The 23,513-nt window shown below is 33.6% G+C and overlaps 1 protein-coding gene across 3 annotated transcripts in view; it reads left to right on the plus strand.

The window, feature by feature from the left end:
- The window catches only part of TRPC6 (transient receptor potential cation channel subfamily C member 6), a 150,303-nt gene that overhangs the window by 116,933 nt on the left and 9,857 nt on the right, over window positions 1-23,513 (plus strand). For all 3 annotated transcript variants that reach the window (XM_074304438.1, XM_074304439.1, XM_074304440.1), the window contains 2 exons: window positions 1,564-1,759; window positions 3,228-3,431. In XM_074304438.1, the coding sequence (XP_074160539.1) occupies window positions 1,564-1,759; window positions 3,228-3,431 (400 nt within the window). The remainder of the gene's footprint in view (window positions 1-1,563; window positions 1,760-3,227; window positions 3,432-23,513) is intronic.

Genomic DNA, 23,513 nt, shown 5'->3' on the forward strand with positions numbered 1-23,513 from the left:
CAGGGTCAGTTCTCTATATATTTTGGAAATGAGACCTTTGTCAGAACCTTTCCTTTTAAAAATATTTTCCCAATTTGTTACTTCCCTTCTAATCTTGTTTGCATTAGTATTGTTTGTACAGAAACTTTTTAGTTTGATGTAATCAAAATCTTCTTTTTTGTGGTCAATAATGATCTCTAATTCTCCTCTGGTCATAAATTCCTTCCTCCTCCACAGGTCTGAGAGGTAGACTATTCTCTGTTCCTCTAATCTATTTATGATCTCATTCTTTATGCCTAAATCATGGACCCATTTTGATCTTATCTTGGTATATGGTGTTAAGTGTGGATCCATATCTAATTTCTGCCATACTAATTTCCAGTTTTCCCAACAGTTTTTTCCGAATAATGAATTTTTGTCCGTAATGTTGGTATCTTTGGGTTTGTCAAAGATTAGATTGCTATAGATGTACCCTTTTTTGTCCTTGGTATCTAATCTGTTCCACTGATCTACCGGTCTATTTCTTAGCCAATACCAAATGGTTTTGGTGACTGCTGCTATATAATATAGCTTTAGATCAGGTACACTTAGACCACCTTCCTCTGAGTTTTTTTTCATTAGTTCCCTTGCAATTCTCGACCTTTTATTCTTCCATATGAATTTTGTTGTTATTTTTTCTAGGTCATTAAAATAGTTTCTTGGGAGCCTGATTGGTATAGCACTAAATAAATAGATTAGTTTGGGGAGTATTGTCATCTTTATTATATTCGCTCGGCCTATCCAAGAGCACTGAATGTCTTTCCAATTATTTAAATCTGACTTTATTTTTTTGGCAAGTGTTTTGTAATTTTTCTCATATAATTCCTGACTTTAGAAGGCAGATTTTCTAACTATAATCAATTCAATAATACATTTTCAAGTACCTCCTAAATACAAAATCACCCAATGGGTACAAAGATAAAAACATGGTTCCACAAAATTAATGAATCTTCCTCTAGAAGAAAATACAAAATCCTCAAAGTAGCATTTAAAACCATCCACATTATGGCTTCCACTTACTTTTCCAATCTTATTCCATATTATTCTGTGTTTTATATACTCTCTTTTTCAATTGAACTGATTATTAATATCTCTCTCTGCCCCAACTTTGCATAGATGAATTCCCCACATCTGGATTGCACTCATTCTGTAACTTTCCCAAGTCAAATTTCTAAATTTGTTCAAAGCACAGCTCAGGTACTGCCTCCCACAATAAGTTGTGTTTTTTTTTTTCCTAATTCCCATCCCCAGTTGAGAGTGCGCTCTCCTTGACATTATTTCAAATAGAATTTATATTTATTTCTCCATGTACATGTTGTATTTATCCAGTGGAATGTAAGCTCCTTGATGTCAGAGTATATTGCATTTGCTCAAGACCTATAATAGGGTCTGGCAAAAAAAAGTACTTCAAAGTTTGTTGTATACAATTAGAAGTATGCACTTATATCATTCAACTATTATCAATGGACAACTATTAGTAACTGCTTGTGATATCTTGAAAGTTGTTCTTGTCTATAGTGATTTTTATTTTTATTTCTTTTTCAGAGTTGAAGAAAGCTTTAAGACATTGTTCTGGGCTATATTTGGACTCTCTGAAGTGAAATCCGTTGTCATAAACTCTAACCACAAATTCATTGAGAATACTGGTTATGTTCTTTATGGAGTCTATAATGTGACCATGGTTATTGTTTTGCTAAATATGCTCATAGCAATGATCAACAACTCATTCCAGGAAATTGAGGTAAAATTATCACTAGAAGACTCAATTTTCCTTTTAATTAAACTGGTGTTTAAATATACTAATCACTTTGATTAAAAAAAATCTTTACTGAATCACCAATCAAAAAAGGTAAAAATAATATAATTTCTCCTTTGGATTTGTTTAAATTATTTGATATTTTGACTGATTAGAACCATGAACCCTGTTTGATTAACAGCTATGCAAAATAAGAGAGTGGGGAAGGAAGAGTTAAAGAAGATAGATATGCTTTGCCTCATTTCTGTTGTTTAATTATATTTGGTTCAACAAACATTTAATAAGTACCTATCAGCATGGCACTGGGTTTTCTTGTGGAGAGTGAAACAAAGATAAGTATGACAAATAGTCCCAGTTCTCAAGGAACCAACAATCTAGTGGGAGAAGACATTAACACAATTTTTTATGATACAAATACAAATAAAATATTATTAAGAGTTGCAGAATGAGGATAATTATGAAGAAGGTGGCATTTTCATTAGGTCTTGAAGGGTAATTAGTCTCCCAACAGGTAGATGGTAGTTATTGCATCTCACATACAAAGGGGAGTCATGAAAGATGGGGAAATTCAGGCAATAGCAAAGAGTTCCATTTAGCAAAATTAGAGAGTGTGAGAAAGAAAATAATGGGAGGCAGTGCTTGAAAGGTAGTCTGGAGGCAAATTGTAGGTGGCTTTGAATGTTAAGATAATGAGTTTAGTCATTATTCAGTAGGTAATGGGGGGCATTAAGGTTTTTCAGTAGTGGAATAATATGATCAGAGATGTGTATTAGTAAGATAACGTGACAGTGCTATATTAGACATATTTGAGTAAAGGAACCAAATTTTCTGAAAAGGTTACTTCAATAGTCTATTCAGGATATGATGGATGAAAGAAATACTATAATCAGACTGTACAGGAGTTAGAAAAAGTTTGAATATGGAGGCAAAAAAAGGGAGGATATATTATTTAAACTACCTATGATTGCATAGCTATTTTGGTACCACAAAACATTATAGTGCTGTTTAGGGATTTATTTTTGTACTGGAAGTGTAGTTTTGGAATTCTTTAATTATTTTAAAATAATATTTCATGATGGTTGGCCATATATTTTATATAAGATGCCATGATTAAGAGATAGAAACTAAAGGTCTTCCCTCTAACACCTTCAGATCTTAAAGATGACATGGTATTTCTCCAATATTGTTCATGTGTTCCAGTTAAAAAGGTCTAGAAAAATGCTCTTTTTATGTTTATAAAAATGAAAGGCTAAAAATTAATACATAATCATACAAATTCTTTAGAAATATAAAATTCTTTTTTTTCAATATTTTTTAAGAAAGCAAGAAGTGCCTTCTCCCATTTTGTTTATTTTGCAAGTGGTTGCAAGTGATAGTCCAAATGTAAATTCTTGGTGGAAATGTCTTAATGATTGTGTAAGTAAAACTTGCAAAACTACATTGTGTTTTATAGGATGATGCTGATGTGGAATGGAAGTTTGCAAGGGCTAAACTTTGGTTTTCCTACTTCGAAGAGGGACGAACACTTCCTGTTCCCTTCAACCTGGTGCCAAGTCCAAAGTCCCTGTTCTATCTCTTACTCAAACTTAAAAAATGGACTTCTGAGCTATTTTGGGGTCATAAAAAAGGGTTTGAGGAAGATGCAGAGATGAACAAGGTAATTCAATGTGATTCTGCTGAAGAACATTTTTATATGCTTCAAAGGCATTTAGCTTTCATTACCATTGTCCATGAAAAGACTGTTATATGACCAACTTATCATCTGTACTCCAAATATAGGTAGTTGTTTTGTCAAGGGAAGTATAAGTAAACTGAGAAAAATAGATAGAATTTTCAGCTTAAAAGAAATGATCAAGGAGTCATAGAAAGGTGAAATGTTACATAGTATATTCATCAGGTAAAAGAGGTAGCAAGATCAATTATTACTATATTGTGATAAATAGGACTTTCTTTCTGTATCATTTCTATGTCATGGAGGCAGTCTCTTCTACGATATAGAAGTGAGATTTTTAGTTGATTTGCTTTTATAATAAAAGGTTTAAAAATGCCATAAACTGTAAATGTGGAAGGCCTGGTTTTGCAGTAGAAAGTGTGAAAAAGAGCTGAAAGTTTTCATGGTATGACAGATTTAGGTCTGGAAGGGTCATCACATCCAGCCCCTTTTCGTTCTAATTTTGCAAGTGAAAGAACTGATCTTAGGTATGCTACTTTTAGATTTTATTGACTGAATCAAAGTTTGTCCCCAGTCTTTCTGCCTCTAAGTCCGATAGTCTAGCCCTACATTAAATGCCATATGCTAGAAAGGTGATTCAAAGAGAGCACTTGCTCTGGAATCTGAGAATTTAAGATGAAATCCCACTTCAGTGACATTGGCAAGGCAGGAAATCTTGAGAGGGGACATTGCATTATACATAAAACATCTGACTTAAGAATCAGGAAAATGTGGTCTTAATTCTAGCCTCATACACTAACTAACTTTTATCCTGGGCAAATCATTTAACTCTTATTCTCAGTCTTTTCAGGTGTAAACAGCAGCAGCAGCAGTAACAGCTACAACTGCAACAAAGGGGTTAGACCAAATAAACTCTTTGCACATTCTAGCTCCAGAGCTATGATGTAAAATACAAGTCTCATGTGGCTATTAAAAGGCTAATATGTTCTTAAACTATTCTAAGGAAAGGATAGTGTTCAGATCACCACAAAAGACAACCCAAGGCTGGTTGACCTTTGACAGAAGTATTGTTGCTAATCCAACTACAAGTCGGTATTTTGTTAACATGAATTCTAAGATTCCTTCCACCTCAAAGACTAAGATTCCCTTTTTCTCCTGAAAAAATAAGTTATAGAGCAAAAGAGAGCAAAGTATAGCTGCAGGATCAAATTCATTTCATGATGATCAGTCCCTTTTATCAAAGAAAATGGATATTAGAAAGACAATAAAAATATCCTTCCTAGGATCTGATGACATTCTGTTCCTATTTTAAGGTTAACAGAGAGAGCCTCTCTTAACCATGCTGCTACCATACTTCTTTAAGGGCCTGGCAATAAAAGGTGCACAATTGTATCTTCCAGTTTCTAGGCAGTTCATCTCTTTGTAATCCCTGACAATCAAACAGACAATTTTGTTTTAGGTTATAATTTGGTTACATCTCTATGTGTTGAGTGAATATAAGAAAGATTGGCATTCATTACTGGACTAAACAACAGACAGTATGTTACAATCCCATCACTGCCTTTTACCATGTGACTAGACAAAATATCTAATTTTATACCTCAGGTTTCTCACCTAGAAAATGTGTGTGTGTGTGTGTGTGTGTGTGTGTGTGTGTGTGTGTGTGTGTGTATACATACATATTACCTTTCTGTAAGGTACAGAAATTTATAGAAATGCTGAGAGTTGGGATTTAAATTAAATTGTAGATGAAAGCATGTTGAAAACTAAAAAGGGCTAGGAAATTGACCTATATCATTTATATAGGGAACTGCCAAATGGATTCTTCTAATTTTGGTTGGTACCTTCTCTGAAACTCAGTCTTAGACAGTTGCCTAGACAGAATGGAGACAGCTTCCACAATTGGTCCAGGGTCACATAGTATGTTTTAGGACTTAAACCCAGGTGTCCCTAGCTTTGAAAACAGTTCTGTATTTACTTTAAGACAATAATTTTGCTAGTACAAGTTGTTCCAAAGTCTTAGCACAGTTTTATGTTATCAAAGCTTAAGACTTTTGGGACATCATTTATTTACTGCCTTTGAGAGTTCTCCTAGATCTATCACTTAACAAAACTTAATGAGCCAAATGGCATGAAGTTACCTGCTGTCGCCTCACATAATGGAAGCTTGCTGCTTTCGATTTCAGTTTTAATTTCACTCCGAAAAAAAGACATTGAATCAAGTGGCCAAGGCAATGCAAAAGGAAAAACCCAATAGAAACATGCTAGCTTTATTATAACTTGGCGGAGAATTAGATAAAGAATCCTTTTAAAATGCATCATGAGAGCCTAGAGGTAAACTTATTTCATAATAATTGCAAATGGCCAAGAAATTGAACTCATAAAAATTGATCTAAAAGATGAATGAGTGAATTCATCAAATTAGGGAGGCTTTAAAAAATCATCACTTGACAAAACATAGGCAAAAGCCTCTTTGTTTTCAATGTGAAAACATACAAAGCAGCAGACCTTCCTAGTTAAAGATAATTCCTTGTGATATGAAACCATTTCAGGAAGCATATTATAGGAAAGTAGTTATAAGAGAGTGAGATAAGCATGTGTTGAATTGATTAGCATCCAATATTAAAATAAAAGGAATCTAGGAATTACCAGGAGAGCTAGGTGATACAATGTATAGATGGCAGGCCAAGAGTCAAGAAGACTCATGTTCCTAAAATCACATCTGGCCTCAGATATTAGCTGTGTGACCCTGGGCAAGTCACTTAACCCTGTTTGCCTTATTTCCTTCACCCCTAAAATAAAGTAATGAAGGAAATGGCAAATCATCTTTGCCAAGAAACAACAAGAAAAACACAAGGGATCATGAACTAAGCTGAAAATTAAAGAAATTTCCATGTGATTTGCTTTCAAAAGCAATTTTATATCTGAGAACCAATGCTGAGCTCCATGTTTAAGTTCCAGCTATCACCTTTACTGGCTGTGAGATCATGCACAAGTCTAATGACCTCATATAAAAAATGGAAATAATAGTCATTACCATTTCTCTAATGTTTAAGAGTTTATTGTCCTCCAACAATCTTGTGAGGAAAGTTCTATTACCTTTTTACTGAGGCTTAGAGAGGCAGATGATTCCATGGCTAGGATGTGTCAGAAGCAGTATTTGAGCCCAACTTTTTATTGCCTCTAGGTCTAGCTCTCTTTTCACTTAATTAGGCCATCTCTCCAGAATAAAATCTTGTACTACCTGCTCCACAAAGATGTAGCAACGCAAGCACTTTAAATTGCACAAAAAGACGCATAAGAACATGCTATTATTGCCTAACTCAAATTGTTTAGCGGTGAATAAACAAACAAAAAAGAGAGCATCTGTGAAGGTGGTTATAATCATAAACACTAGGAACAATGTTCATCCTGGGCATCTGGACCATATACATTTTGGATGAAGCCTCTAAGAAGTGGCCAGCATTTTGCTTCTACTTCGTCCAGCTCTCCTTGCCAGACCTAGTTAGCCCCGAGCTGTTGCTTCCAGTTTAGCCCCTTGGTAGGCAAACAAAATATGCAGCCAGTTCCATAGCTGAGTTCTTTAACATTCAGTCACACACTTCAGGGCTTGTGATGATCTTGTGCCCTGGTTCCTGGACTCTTGTCTTGTAATTTGTGAAAACAAACCTGGCTCTTCCTTTTATTCCCCTTTATTTTATTTTTCTCCTCATCACCATGCTCAAGTCTTTTCCTTGATTCTCTCACTTGTAGTCCAGTTATTCTTGGAAGTTCTGGTCATAAATCTGGCATCAATTTCCTTGGCTTGGTCATTTCATCTTGGCCATTCTGGTTAGCTTTAATAGATGCAGGCTTGCCAAACAGAGCTAAGCACATGGCACAGAGCCAAGGGACACAGTGGTTAGTCCTGGTCCTGACAGCAGGAAGATCTGATTTCAAATCTGGCCTTAGAAATTTACTAGTTGGATAACTCTGGAGAAGTCAATTAACCTTTATTTGCTTGATTTGTTTCATCAATCCAAATTATTATACTCAAAATGAGAACAATAATAGCACTTATCTCATAGGGTTGTAGTATGGACTAAATGAATCATAAAAGATTTAGCACAGTGTCTGGAATATATTAGTTTTTTTTTTTTGTTTTTTTGTTTTTTTGTTTTTTTCCCTTCCTCCCTTTTTATCCTGAGGTTAATACTGCTACTTTTTGATCACTTGGCTAATGCTATTCTGTCCTAATGTTTTGCTCTGAAGGGTCAGTCTAATCCATTCTGACTTCAGTTTTGATAGAAATATTCAGGTTGCTTAGAGTCTAATGGCAGCATATTGCTAACATTTATATTTTTAGCTAATTTAATGGAGAATCTAAGAACAGATGTGTATTTGAGACCTAATTTAGAATTTAACCAAGGCCTGGTTGGAAAGGTAACAGTTGAGTGGTTTGAGATGACACCTCCTGAAATGGTAGCATTCAGGATTCTGAAGAGAAGACAATGTCTCAATATAAAGGAAAAAATAGTGTCCCTAAATTTTTATAAGAAGGATATAGGGGAGTTTGAGGATTAAAAATAAAATAAAATAAATTATTTAAGTATACAACTGAAAAAAAATAATGGGGCAAATTCATTCCAGTCATTAATTCAATAAACATTTGTTGTGGGCTATAAATGTGCGAGATGTGGTGAATGATCATGAATTATTAGTTATATGCTTAAAGACTAGGCTGAAATAATTTTTTTTCAAATGATTGACTAAACTTTGTCAGTGGGAAAGCAGTAATGTGATGTGATTTCTTGGACTAAACTATCATTACAGACTCTACTACCTAAAATACCCATTAGAACACTTATATACTTAATTCACTTAAGGTTCCTTAATCATGAAAGATTAGAGAATTGGAAAAAAAAAACAACAAACATCTCTCAAGACAGACACCAAAAACATTAAAATTCAGAGAGTACAGAATTTTTTTATGTGGTTCATGAAATTGCAGTTGTTTAACATGCCTTAGTTCCTGAGAAGAACGAACTTCGGGATGACAAATGTTCAGTGGTTTGATAAACAAGCCTGGTCTCTCTATTTTAATTCTAAACCTTAAAGTTACTTCCATTTCTTTTATATTCCATGAGAATTTTACAAAATTTTAGATAAGCAATAAGGGCACAACAGATGCTTATTCTTTGGACAAATAAATGAGAGTACATAAATGAAGGAGGTAAAGAATTAATTAGGGAGAATTCTGGAAAGATGGCAGATTAAGCTAGTAAATTTCAAACTCTCCAGATTTCCCCCACAAGTAGAACACATTTATGCTTCAGGGCAAACAGACTAGTGAAAAATCAAGATGATTTGGGGCAGAACAAAGGCTCTTCCGGGTACAACCCAATAAAATCTGAAGAAAGATCCTAGGCCCCCATTAGCCTTATGAAGTGCAAACACCTCGGGATAGCTCCACAGAAACACCAAGTGGGGAGCTCTGGGGCAAGTTGGGTGTGGCTGGAGTCTCAGCAAGAACCACAGAGATTTTGGCCTCTTTGTAAAGTCCAGGTGTGAATCCAGGAAGACTGAGGTGAACATCAGCTGTTTGGGAACGCCAGGCCCAGATGCAGAGACACAGCTCTGAGCAAGAAGCTATCAGTATCTGTTAAGTGTAGAAGCAGCAGGGTAAGGACTTGCTGGCTGTGGGCACTTTGTGAGAGGGTGGAGCTCTTGGTGTGGGGTTCCTGGTCTGAGTGGAGAGCTGAAAGGGAAGTTAGAGACACCATTCCTCCACCCCACAATCAGAGGTGCTTACACTAACACGTCTTCATTTTTAAAAAATGAAATGGCTAAAAAGAAAGAACCACACCATAGAAATCTACTATGGGAACAGAAAGAACAGGGTTCATCTGCAGAGGAGGAAGGAATCAGAAGGGGAAAAAAAAAAAAAAAAAAAAAAAAAGCTTCTACTCCAAAGAGTAATGTTAAGTGTCTCCCTGTTCAGAGAGAATTTATAGAAGAAGTCAAAAAAGAATTTTAAAAAATCACATGAGAGACACTGAGGAAAAACTTAAAATAAATAAATAAAAACCACCTAAGAAAATTATGGGAAAAAGTTAACCAATTACAAAAAGGAGATAGATAATTTTTTTTTAATTTAGAATTTGGCAAAGCCAGAAGCTATGAGAGACTAAGAAATAACAAAACAGATTATAAGAAATGAGAATATTCTCTTTGGTTTCATTTTGTTTTGTATTCTTTTTCTGTTTTTTTTTTTAATTCTGTTTATTTTTTTAAATAAAATTTTAAAAAATGGAACACACACACACATACACACACACACACACACAAAACCCAACCAAAAAAGACTTAAGTGGAGGATAGTCACTAAACTGCCTCCATTTTGATTAAAAATAGAAAGAGTAGTAGTAGTAACCTAGAAATAAAGATTTAAGGTAATTACAGGTCAATAAAGAATTGAACAGGCTATTGAAAGAGTATATGAGCTCAATCCTTGAAAACTTTTTTTTTTTTAATTTATTCAGCATCATTCAAGGCTGGATCTGAGGTTCTTCTGCAGCAGTATGGCTTAATAGGAATTAGATTAAGCCTTTTTAGAGGGATAAGACACATGTGTTTTTGAGGCTTGAATTCCTTTAATCTTAAAACCTAATAAATATAGAAGATATTTCAAAAAGTTTTGGATATTATGAGAAATTTATAGAAAGAGAAGGAAGAAAGGAAATTATGGGAAGGCAACATACAAACTCTGAACAGCTGTGAATAAATGTCCAGCAAAATCCTACACTAGACTTTTTTATTAATGAGCTGGAAGAACAAATATAACCATGCAAAACTGGGTAGTGTTAACAATATCAGTGAAAAGGAGAAAAATAATCTAATCAACCCTAAATGGATTAGATTGGAATATATAAATGCAATCAGAAAATTAAGGAGTGAGACAAATTAACATACAAATCACTGTATCTGGGGGAAAAGTTAATTTAAAATAAATTGATTAGTTCATGGAAGAAATCTAAATTTCATTCTTCCAGTTGTGAGTTGAAAGTGAATATAAAATGCAAAAATAAATTTCTTCAAAAAACAAAAGGCTAAAAATTATGTTGGGCATTGAATGAGTTGTGAAGGATAATATTCAAATGACCATTTTTCTCCTCAGTACTAACACATTTGAAATAATTTACTTTGTGAAAAGCAGATAGGCTTCTTCATGCAAGAAAAAAAATATACTGATAAATGAAGTTAGTTAATTGAAAAATTAAAAATGTAAATACTCTATTGATAATGGCTATTTAAAAAAAAAACATAAAATTCTTTACAATATTAAACTTGTGATGTTTATTGGATAAGTTTGCTCCATATTACACACAGTAATAATATCTGGTATTTATATAGCCTTTTACAAATATTATCTAATTTTATTCTTGAAACAATTCTGGGAGGTAAATGCTATTATTTCCCCTATTTTATGGATTAGGAAAATGGAAGAGACAGAAGTTAATTGACTTGCCCACATTCACAGATATAATGAATAAATGTCTGAGGAAAAATTTGAACTAAGCTTTTCCCAAATACAAGTACAGCATTCTATCCCCTAAATCACCTGGATATTATCTAAGATAGAATCACAACCCACACAAATTTATTTTCTCATGATCAAAGTAAATGGAGAAGAATTAAAGCATAATCATAGAACTTCAAGTAGAAAAGAGATCCAGAAATTATTTATTCTGATAGATATTGGATAAGAATCACTTCTATAAGAATATACCAAAATGGTCATCTAGTTCCTTTAAAGATATACAGTACTGAGTTATATAATATTACTACCTACTGAAGCACAAAAATCAATTGCCTCTATAGTCTTCTCATTGATATCACTCCATCTTGTCACACAGGTATCCTGAGTGACTTTCAAAAGTTTCAGCTGAAATACAGATATACTATTTTCATAGCATTAACATGAGCTAGTAACCTATCAAAAAAGAAAATAGGGTTAGCTTGCATTGCTTATTCTTGATCAAGACATTTTAGTTTTTAATGTTAGCATTTCCTTTTAAAGTATATACCCACAATTCCTATAATTATATATTCTAGATTTTTGCCAGGAATTCAAGTCTAGCTCATTTGGCCAATAGTTTAAATAGTCAACTGGTTTCTCTTTTAAAGCAATCACTATAACATTTGACAATTTTTAATTCTTCAGGTTTTTTTTTTTTTTTCTGAGAGATCATTAAAAGACACTCATTAATCACATCAGACTGTTTTTCCAGTAGTCAACAGCTACTAAATAAATAACTTTATTTTCAAAACACATGCAAAGATAGTATTCAACATTTACCCTTCTAAAATCTTGTGTTCCAAATTTTCTCCCTCTTTCCTTCCACCCCTTTCCCTTGACAGAAGTAATCCAATCTATGTTAACTGTGTGCAATTTTCCCATACATATTTCCACATTTATCATGTGCTAGATAGACTATGAGACTCAAAGGGCTAACAATGCAACAATGTTGCAAATATGCAACAATCATGCTGCACAAGAAAAATCAGAAAAAAAAAGAAAAAAAGAGCAAACAACAAAAATGGTGAAAAAACTATGTTATGTTGCAGATCATTTCTTATAAAATAATAATAGTCCATAACATCATTCAGCCATTCCCCAACTAATGGGTATCCACTTGGTTTCTAGGTTATCACTACAAAAATAGCTGCTACAAATATTTTTACACATGTGGGTGCTTTTTCCTTTTTTATGATCTCTTTGGGATACAGACACAGTAGAGTTACTGCTGGATCAAAAGGTATACCTAGTTTTATAAGCCTTTGGTCATAGTATCCAATTGCTCTTCAGAATGGTTGGCTCTGTTCACAGTTCCACCAACAATGTATTAGTGTCCCAGTTTTCTCACATCCCCTCCAACATTCACCATTATCTTTTCCTGTCATCTTAGCCAACCTGAGAGGTGTATAGTAGTACCTCAGAGTTGTTGTAATTTGCATTTCTCTAATCAAAAGTGATGTAGAGCTTTTTTTCATATGACAAGAAATGGTTGTAATTTATTCATCTGAAAATTGTCTATGTCATTTTACCATTTATCAGTTGGAGAATGGCTTATATTCTTATAAATTAGAGTCATTTCTCTCTCTCTATTAGAAATAAGGCCTTTATCAGAACCCTTGGATATAAATTTTTTTCTCAGTTTTCTGCTTCCTTTTGTTTGTATAAAAACGTTTTAATTTAGTGGAATCAAAATCATCCATTTTTCATTTTGTAATGTACTTTAATTCTTCTTTGCACACATTCATTCCTTCTTCATCGATCTGGGAGATAGACTATCCTTTGTAATTCTAATTTACTTATAGTATGCCTCTTTATATGTCTAATAAATCATGAACTCATTTGGAGCTTATATATTATATTGTGATATATATTATTATGATATATATATATAATGATATATATATATATATATATAAAACATATACATAATATATATTATGATATATATTTCCCCTAAAACCTGCTTTGGATATATTCCATAAATTTTGATATATTGCCTCATTCTTGTCATACTCTTGGATGAAATTAGTTTCCAATTAATTTTTGGTATATTTTTTCTCAGCCCTTTATTACAGGTAATTTTTATTGCAACATGATCTGAAAAAGATATTATTTCTGCCTTTCTGCATTTGATTTTGAGGGGTTTATGCCCTAATATATGCTTAGTTTTTGTGTAGGTTCCATATACTGCCAATAAAAAAGTATATTCCTCTCTGGCCCCATTTATCTTTCTTCAAAGAACTATCATGCCTAAATTTTCTAAAATTCTATCTACCTCCTGAATTTCTGTCTTATTTTGTGGTTTGATTTATCTAGTTCTGGGAGAGGGAAGTTGAGATCCCGCACTAGAATAGTTTTGTTGTCTTATTTCTTCTTGCAACTCTCTTAAGTAATCCTCTAGGCACTTGAATACTATACCATTTGGTGCATATGCTTAGTATTGATATTACTTCACTATATTTGGTTCCCTTTAGAGAAATATAATTTCCTTCTTTGTGTCTAATTGATTTGTTTTTGCTTTTGCTTGATCTGAGATCAGGATTGCTACCTCTGCTTTTTTTTTTTTTTTTACTTCAGCTGCAATAATAGATTCTATTTCAGCCTTTTAACTTTACCCTGCATGTATTTCTCTTCTTCACACATTTCTTGTAAATAACACATAGGATTCTGGCTTTTAATCCAATCTTCTATCTCCTTCCATTTTATAGGAGAGTTCAACCCACTTACATTTACAATGAAAATTATTAACTTTGTATTTCCCACTATCCTATTTTCCCCAAGTTAGGCTTTTCTCTTTCTTTCCCCCCTTTCCCTCCTCATCAGTGTTTTGCTTCTGACCATCCCCTACTTCATAGCCCTCCCCTTTTACAGCCCCTGCTCCCTTTCTTATATTTTTCCTCTTCTACTTCTGCCCTCCCTTCAATTAGCCTTCCCCTTTCCTTTAGCCTTTCTCCTCCTACTTCCATGTAGGGTGAGAAAATTTTCTATAACAAACTGAGTATGTATGTTATTCCCTATTTGGGCCAAATCCAATGAGATTAAGGTTCAAATAATGCTTATTCCTCTCCCTTTACTTCAGCTGTAATAAGTCTTTTTTGCTTCTTCATGTGATGTAATTTAGTCCATTTTACCTACTCTTTCCTTTTCTTCCTGTATAATACCTTTTCCATTCCTGTTATTTAAAATAACCTCACAATAAAGTCAAATTATATCTACACTCTTTAAGTATACCCCTAACAAAGATACACTTTCAAGAGCTACACATTTCATCTTTCCATATAGAAATATAAATATTTTAATCTTTAAGAAACATAGTTTTTTTTTTCCTTCCCCTTTTCCCTTTTTTGCTTCTCTTAAGGTTCTATATTTGAAGATTAAATTTTATGTTCAGCTCTGGTCTTTTCATAAAAAATAAGAGAAAATCCCTCATTTCATTAAACATCTATTGTCCCCTGTAAGATAATGTTTAATTTTTCTAGGTAGTTGATTTTTTGGCTGCTGTCCAAGCTCCTTTGCCATTAGGAATATCATATTCCAGGCCCTTCAATCCTTTAAAGTGGAAGATGCAAGGTTGTAGGTAATCCTGCTTGTGGCTCTTTGATATCTGAATTCTTTCTGGCTGCTTGCAGTATTTTCTCCTTTATCTGATAATTCTGGAATTTAGCTACAATATTTCTTGGGTCTCTTTCAGAAGGTGAACAGTGAATTCTTTTAATGGCTATTTTACTCTTTGGTTCCAGGATATCAGGATAGGTTTCCTTGATGATTTCTTGTCTGGGTTCTGTGGAAGTCCAATAATTCCTTGCCTCTCCTAGATCTATTTTGCAGGTCAGTGAGGTATTTCATTTTCTTCTTTCCTTTCTTTCTTTCTTTCTTTCTTTCTTTCTTTCTTTCTTTCTTTCTTTCTTTCTTTCTTTCTTTCTTTCTTTCTTTCTTTCTTTCTTTCTTTCTTTCTTTCTTTCTTTCTTTCTTTCTTTCTTTCTTTCTTTCTTTCTTTCTTTCTTTTTCTTTCTTTCTTTCCTTCCTTCCCTTCCTCCCTTCCTTCTTCCTTCCCTCCCCCTTCCTCCTTCCTTCCTTCCTTCCTTCCTTCCTTCCTTCCTTCCTTCCTTCCTTCCTTCCTTCCTTCCTTCCTTCCTTCTTTCTTTCTTTCATTTTTTAGTTTTGTTTGACTGATTTTTTTTAAATTAAAGCTTTTTTATTTACAAAATATATGCATGGGTAATTTTTCAACACTGACCTTTGCAAAATCTTTTGTTCCAAAATTTCCCCTCCTTTACTCCACCTCTTCCCCTAGCAGGTAGTTCAATACATATTAAATATGTTAAAATATATATTAAATCCAATATATGTATACATATTTATATAATTATCTTGCTGTACAAGAAAAATCAGATTAAAAAGAAAAAAACTGAGAAAGAAAACAAAAATGCAAACAACAAAAGAGTGAGAATGCTATGTTGTTGTCCACACTAAGTTCCCACGGTCCTCTGGGTGGTCCTCTCTTCATCACTGAACAAGTAACACTCGTTTGAATCATCTCATTGTTGAAGAGAGCCATGGCCATCAGAATTGATCGATGTATATGCTGCTATGTATAATTATTTCCTGATTCTGCTCATTTCACTTAGCATCAATTCATGTATACTCTTCAAACCTCTCTGAAATCACCCTGCTGGTCATTTCTTACAGAACAATAGTATTCCATAACATTCATATACCATCATTTATTCAGCCATTCTCCTAGTTGATGGGCATCCACTCAGTTTCCAGTTTCTTGCCACTACAAAAAAGGGTTCCACAAACATATTTACACATATGGGTATCTTTCCCTTCTTTAAGATTTCTTTGGGATATCTCAGTAGAAACACTGCTGGATCAAAGGGTAGGCACATTTTGATAACTTTTTGAGCGTAGTTTCAGATTGCTCCACCAACAATGTATCAGTGTCCCAGTTTTCCCATACGCCCTCCAACATTGGTCATTATTGTTTCCTATCATTTTAGCCAATCTGACAAGTGTATAGTAATATTTCAGAGTTGTCTTAATTTGCATTTCTCTGATCAATAGTGATTTAGAGCACCTTTTCATATGACTACAAATAGCTTTAATTTCTTCATTTGAAAATTGTCTGTTCATATCCTTTGGCCATTTATCAATTGGAGAATGGCTTGAACTAATTTGAATCAATTCTCTATGATATTTTAGAAATGAAGCCTTTATCATCAGATCCTTTGGATGTAAAAATGTTTTCCCAACTTATTGCTTCCCTTCTAATGTTGTCTACATTAGTTTTGTTAGTACAAAAACTTTTTAACTTAATATAATCAAAATTATTTTGTGATCAATAAATGATCTCTAGTTTTTTTTTTTAGTTCTTAGTTCCTTTTAGTTCTTTTCAAATTCCTTCCTCCTCCACAAATCTGAGAGGTAAACTATCCTATGTTCTTCTAATTTGTTTATAATATCCTTATTTAGATCATGAACCCATTTCGACCTTATCTTGGTACACAGTGTTCAGTGTGGATCAATGTCTACTTTCTGTCATTCTAGTTTCCAATTTTCCCAGAAGTTTTTGTCAAATAGTGAATTCTTATCCCAAATCTGGGGTCTTTGGGTTTGTCAAATACTAGATTGCTATAGTCATTGACTATTTTGTTCTGTGAACCTAACCTATTCTACTGATCAACTAGCTCTATTTCTTAGCTCATACCAAATGGTTTTGATGGCTTCTGCTTTATAATATAGTTTTAGATCTGGTACAGCTAGGCCACCTTCATTTGCTTTTCTTTCCATTAATTCCCTTGAAATTCTTGATCTTTTGTTCTTACAGATGAATTTTGGGTTTTTTTTAAGGCTGTAAAATACCTTAGGAGTTTTGGTGTATTATCCTGGGGATGATTTTCTATAATCTCTTTTGATATTTTAAGATTTTTGCACCAATATTCATTAGGGAAATTGGTCTATAATTTTCTTGTTTTTGTCCTACCTGGTTTAGGTATCAGGACCATGTCTGTGTCATGAAAGGAATTTTGTAGGAGTCCTTCATTCCCTATTTTTTCAAATAGTTTATATGGTATTAGAGTTAATTATTCTTTAAATGTTTGGTACAATTCAAATGTAAATCCAGCTGGTCTTGGGGATTTTTTCTTAGGGAGTTGATCAATACCTTGTTCTATTTCTTTTTTCTAAAATGAGAGTATTTTAGTAATGTATTTCCTCTTCTGTTAATCTGGGCAATCTATATTTTTGTAGATATTCCTCCATTTCACTTAGGTTGTCAATTTAATGGCATAAAGTTGGGCAAAATAACTCCTAATTATTGCTCTAATTTCCTCTTCATTGGTGGAAAGTTTTTTAATTTTTGAGATTAACAATTTGATTTTCTCTTACCTTTTTCTAATCAAATTAACTAAAGGTTTATCTTGTTTTTTCATAAAACCAACTCTTAGTCTTATTAATAGTTTTTTTTCTTTTAATTTTATTTATCTTTTATTTTTAGAATTTCAAGTTTGGTGTTTGATTGGGAGTTTTTAATTTGTTCTTTTTCTAGCTTTTTTAGTTGCAAGCCCAATTCATTGATCTCTTTATTTTATGCAAATAAACATCTAGAGATATAAAATTTCCCCTTATTACCCTGGCTGCATCCCACAAATTTTGATATGTTGTCTCATAGATTCTCTTGGATGAAATTATCGTGTCTATGACTATTTCACCAATTCATTTTTTATTATTTAGTTTCCAATTACTTTTTGGTCTATTTTCCCTGGCCTTTTAATTGAATGAAATTTTTATTGCATCATGATCTGAAAAAAATGTATTTACTATTTCTACCTTTCTGCATTTGATTTTGAAGTGTTTATGTCCTAATATATGGTCAGTTTTTATATAAGTTCCATGAACTTCTGAGAAGTGTACTTCTTTTTGTCTCCATTCAATTTTCTCCAAAGATCTACTATACCAAGCTTTTCTAGTATTCAATTTCCTCTTATTTTGTGTTTTGATTTATCTAGTTCTGAGAGAGCAAGATTGAAATCTCCCACTTAATAGTTTTGCTATGTTTCACTTATTTTTGATGTCTCATTGAGTCATTCACTTTGATTTGAATTCTTTTAGTGAATTATTTTCTTCAGTTAGCTTTTTAAATTTCTTTTTGCATTTATCCAATTTCAAGAGAACCTTTTGAGTTAGAGACCAACTCATATCCTCTTTTGAGGCTTCATCTGGAGACATTTTGCCATTAGTATCCTCAAGAGTTTGAGGTCTGTAATTCCTTATCTCCAAAATAGCTAGCTATGATTAGAACTCCTCCCCCCCCTCCTTTTTTTGCTCATTTTAAAGGTTCCTGTCTGCTCCTAGGGCAAAGAGGAGATTGTCCCAAGCTTCCTTTACATGGTGATAAGGGTTTTCACTTCCCTGGGGCTTGTGCTTGCTGGCTTCCTTGTTGTTCTGCATGGTCATGGTCAAGTCCCACTTGTTATGCTGAGGTTCAGGGACTTACTAGTTGCATTCTGTAGTTGTTTTGAAGGTGTCATAGGTAGTCTGCTGATCCACTAGCTTCTGAACCAGGACAGAGTAGCCAACATTGCTCTATTTTGGTTAAGAGATTCCTACTGTGGGCCTCCCTGTGCTGAGCCTGCTCTGGGTCATATCCCCCATCCACCCAACTTAGACATTTCTGCTGGAAATGTATTGCACCCCAAATATTTGTGGGTTCTGTCACTCCAAAATACATTAAGGGGGCTTGATCAGGTGCCAATTCTGAAGGATGCCAGGAAAAGCTCAAAGTCCTGTCTACTCTTGTCATTTTGACTCTACCTCCGGTAATAATCTCCTATTGTTTCACCTTTGTTTTCATTTTCTATTCAATTCTCTATAAACTCAAAGTTAGTCAATGAATCCACTATGCCTCCATATCCATTTCTTTAGACAGCAGCCCTCTTTCTTCCTCATAAGAATAATTTTGTATCTTCAATATTTCCTTCTTGAGAGATCCAATGTATATTAAGCCTATTTCTTTTGTAGAATTTTAGGTTACAGGATTCTCTCTTTCATTGTTCTGAATCTTTTAAAATCTTTTCTTTCAAAACATATTGTAAATGCCAGAGTATTCCCAATTTCCTCTCTTCTCTTTTGAAATCTAAAAAAGAATAACCATTTTCATTTAAGTTTTGCATTATGTCTGCCTTAGCAACTAATTATCTATTGAGGATGAATATCAAAGCCAGGATAACAGTTCACCTGATTGGTTCTTTCATCTTTTGAGGAAAGAAATTTTAGCTAAGCTAAATCTAAAATTGATCAACTACTTTGATTTTGAGTGGAGAGATATCTGATACTAGATACCTGTATAGATAGGACTAAGACATCTTGTAGCAGACACTTGATAGCTGATTATATCGCATTACCATGTCATATTAGTGTTCATTTTCCTGAATATACTTCACCTTTATGTCTAACTGTATTATGGTGTATAGAACAACAATTCATATGATACATAGCATTACATGATAGTACATAATTGCTTTTATTTCTATTCATCCTCACCGAAATATTCTTTACTGTACTTTTATCATCATATTCCTATAATTATATATCTATATCTATATATGTATAATTAACCAGCATTTATCATGTCATCTTAATAAGCTACCTCTCTTCTCTTATCTCAGTAGATAGGGTTTCCACTCTAATGTGTGATATAGCCATTGTTAAGAAATTAACCATGCATTTTTCCTTGGGTGATTTGGATATAGGCACAGAAATTATATCAATGCCTGATTAAATGATTAAGGAGTAACCTATGCAAGAACTGGTTATTGGGACCCCAGCTTCTTTTCATTTCCCCTTTATCTCTCACTACTTGTTAGTACATCTAGTGATGAGCCAACAAAGAGAGGGTATATAGTGCATCTGAATTTAATATTAAGCCACATTTTTGGACCCATATTCAAAGATTAAAGCTAAGATTTCTGGGGGTAGAATCAAGATGGTAGAGAGGAGTTAAGATCTCTCAACATTCTCCTACAAAAAGTTTTTAAATAAGAAATTCTGCAGTTGAAGAGCCATCAGAAGATTAAAGTGAGATGTTCTTCCAGCCTAACACAACATAGGGGGAAAAAGAAAGTGATTTGTGACATAGGGGAGGAGGCTTACCTGGAATCCATATGAATGAAACACTGAGACAGATGGTGGGAACAGAAGCAACAGAAACTAAAGGAGAACTCAAGCCAGAGATGTTAAAGGGACCTGACAACCTACTAGAGATTATAAGATGCCTTGTGGACAGAGGTCCAGATACTTTTACCAACTGCATTGCTTATGCCCACTTCTGGTTCACAGTTCAAGGACTGAGAGAAGCACTTTTGGTTAAGGGGAAGCAGAACTCTTGAGGGACAATATCAATGCAATCCTAAGGAATCAAAAACTCAAGGAACAGGATGCACCAAAAGAGAAATGACCACACCTTTTCACAGATCACACCACCTTGGAAGTAACCTTCCAAAAATCTTCCAAACAGCAATGTGAAAAATATCAATGCTTGAGACAGAGTTCCTTCCCTTCCTGCCAGAAACAGAAAATGTCAACTTTAACATAAATTTCCAAATTAAGAAATAGTGTGGGAAAATGAGTAAATGACAACAACAACCAAAAAAGAAAAAAAAAAAAAAGAAGAAGAAGAAGAAGAAGAAGAACCACAAAAGGCTACTATAGTGACAAGGAAGATCAAAACACAAACTCAGAAGATGAAGTCAAAACAGCTGCAAGCAAATCCTTAAAGATAAATGAGATTTAAATGAATGCCCACCCAGAATTCTAGAATCAATTCATTTTCAGAATCAAATGGGAGTGGTAGATGAAAAAATAGTCAAAGAATAAAAACAAAGAAAATTATTAAAAGACAACAAGCTACTAAAAGAAGCATAAAATATACTGACAAAAATTACATCTTAAATACAGAATTGGCTAAATGAAAAAGAAATTTAAAAAGGCTTCACTGCTGGAAATAAATCCTTAAATTGGCTAAATGAAAAAGAGATAAAAAGTTACTGAAGAAAATTATTTCTTAAAAATTACAATTAAAGAAGTAGAAACCAATGACTCCATGAGACATCAAGAAACATTAAAATACAATCAAAATAATGTAAAGGAAGAAATTTTTTTTCAAGTAGAAGAAAATATGAAATTGGAAAAACAGCTGACCTGGAAGATAGATTAATTAAAGATAATTTGAGTATTTGATCACCTGAAAGACATGATTAAAGAAAAAAGTCAGACCTCATATTTCAAGAAATTATCAAGGAAAACCAATATTCAAAACCAGAGGGTAAAATAAAATTGAAAGAAACCACCCATGACTACTTGAAAGAGATTTTGGAATATAAACTTTAAGAAATATTAAAGCCAAATTTCAGAGGTCCCAGGTTAAAATGTATTTAGAAACAATCAAATATCATGGACAAAATAATAGTACGGATGGGGAAAAAAAGAGAAATTATTTCCAGCTGAGGGTATCATGATAAGATGGACTTTGAAAGAAATGGGTAGGTAGAAATAAAGAAGGAAGAGAGGACACTTTAGACAAGGAAATTAGTATAAAAAAATCTCCTGCAGGAAAAAAAAAATTTGACTATATCAAGTATTTAGTCAATTAAGTGCAAAACATTGGGGTTAAAAATAGACAAATAAGCCAGTCTCTGTTCTTCAGAAGCTCAGATTCTAATTATGGAGACAACAGTTGAAAGTTAGTTTCAAATCAGATGGAAAGGTTCCATGGTCATTAGAATGCATTGGCAAAACAGATTAATTTTATTTTTTACTGTTATGATTACATCATTTGCTGATGTTAAACTATTCAACAATGCCAAGGATTTTAGTGACAAGAATTTGCTCTTTTAAAAAACATATTGTATTTAGTTTTTTATTTCATAGTTTAGTTATGACATTGACAAAAATAGAGCATATCTATTGGAGGATGTTGGATATTTTAGGGTTCATAAAATATTCTGTATGAAGATCAACTGAAGGATCTAGCCTGGAGAAAAGGGCACAGAGCAAAGCATGATAGTATATGCTTATAATTCCTGTTACTGAGGCAATTGAGGCTGATGGGTCATTTACCTTGGAAGTTCTGAGATGCAGTGGATATAAAGAATTTGCACTAAGTCCTTTTCCAGGATAGGGAGGTCCTAGGAGTGGAGGATACCAAAAGAGGAAAGGAGGGGGTGAAATGGGAAAGATCAAAGTCACTGTGCTGATGAGGATAGAGATTATATCTATAAATTTCTTTATATATGTGTATGTATGTATATATATCCTTTATTTCTACCTACCCATTTCTTTCAAAGTCCATCTTATCATGATACCCTCAGCTGGAAATAATTTCTCTTTTTTTCCCCATCTGTACTATTATTTTGTCCATGATATTTGAATGATTGTTTCTGAATACTTTTTAACCTGTGACCTCTGAAATTTGGCTTTAATACATACACATACATACAGATATACATATAATGTATACAGATACACACAGACACACATGTTTTATTTATTTATTTATTTATTTTTGTTTTGCTGAGGAAATTGGGGTTAAGTGACTTGCCCAGGGTCACACAGCTAGGAAGTGTTAAGTGTTGGAGGTCAGATTTGGCCTCCTGACTTTGGGGCTGGTGTTCTATCCACTGCGCCACCTAGCTGCCCCAAAAGCTTTTTTTATTTTCAAAACGCATGCATACTTTTTAGCATTCACCCTTGCAAAGAAAGCCTTGTGTTCCAAATATTTTTCTCCCTCTTTTCCCCTTTCTGCCTCCTCTAGACAGCAAGTAAACCAATATAGGTTAAACATATGCAATTCTTCTATACATATTTTCACATTTATCATGCTACACAACAAAAATCAGATCAAAAAGGAAAATTAAGAAAAAAAAAAGCAATCATACAAGAGCAGAAATGGTGAAAATATTATGTCATGAGTCCCCACTCAGTCTCCATAGTCCTCTCCTTGAATGCAGATGGCTCTCTCCTTCACAAGTCTGTTGTTACTGGCCTGAAATCACCTCACTGAAAAAAGCCATGTCTCTCACAATTAATCATCGTATAATCTTGCTTTCACTATGTCCAATGTTCTCCTGATTCTATTCACTTAATATCATTTCATGTAAATTCTCTAGGCCCCTCTGAAATCATCCTGTTGATCATTTCTTATAGAACAATCATATTCCATAACATTAATATTTACTATAACTTACTCAGCCATTCCTCAACTGAGGGGCATCCATTCAGTTTCCAATTTCTTGCCACTATAAAAAGGGCTGCTACAAACATTTTGCACATGTGGGTCCCTTCCCCTCCTTTATGATTTCTTTGGGATGCAGACCCAGTAGACACACTGCTGGATCAAATAGTATACACAGTTTGATAGCCTAACAATAACTTTCTTTTTTGAATCTTGAGTAGCCTTGGGTGTAGCACTGGGAGAAGAGTTGCCAAGCTACATCTCTACATGGTATCCT

The sequence above is a fragment of the Sminthopsis crassicaudata genome, chromosome 3, assembly GCF_048593235.1.
Source record: "Sminthopsis crassicaudata isolate SCR6 chromosome 3, ASM4859323v1, whole genome shotgun sequence".
Lineage (NCBI taxonomy): Eukaryota > Metazoa > Chordata > Mammalia > Dasyuromorphia > Dasyuridae > Sminthopsis > Sminthopsis crassicaudata.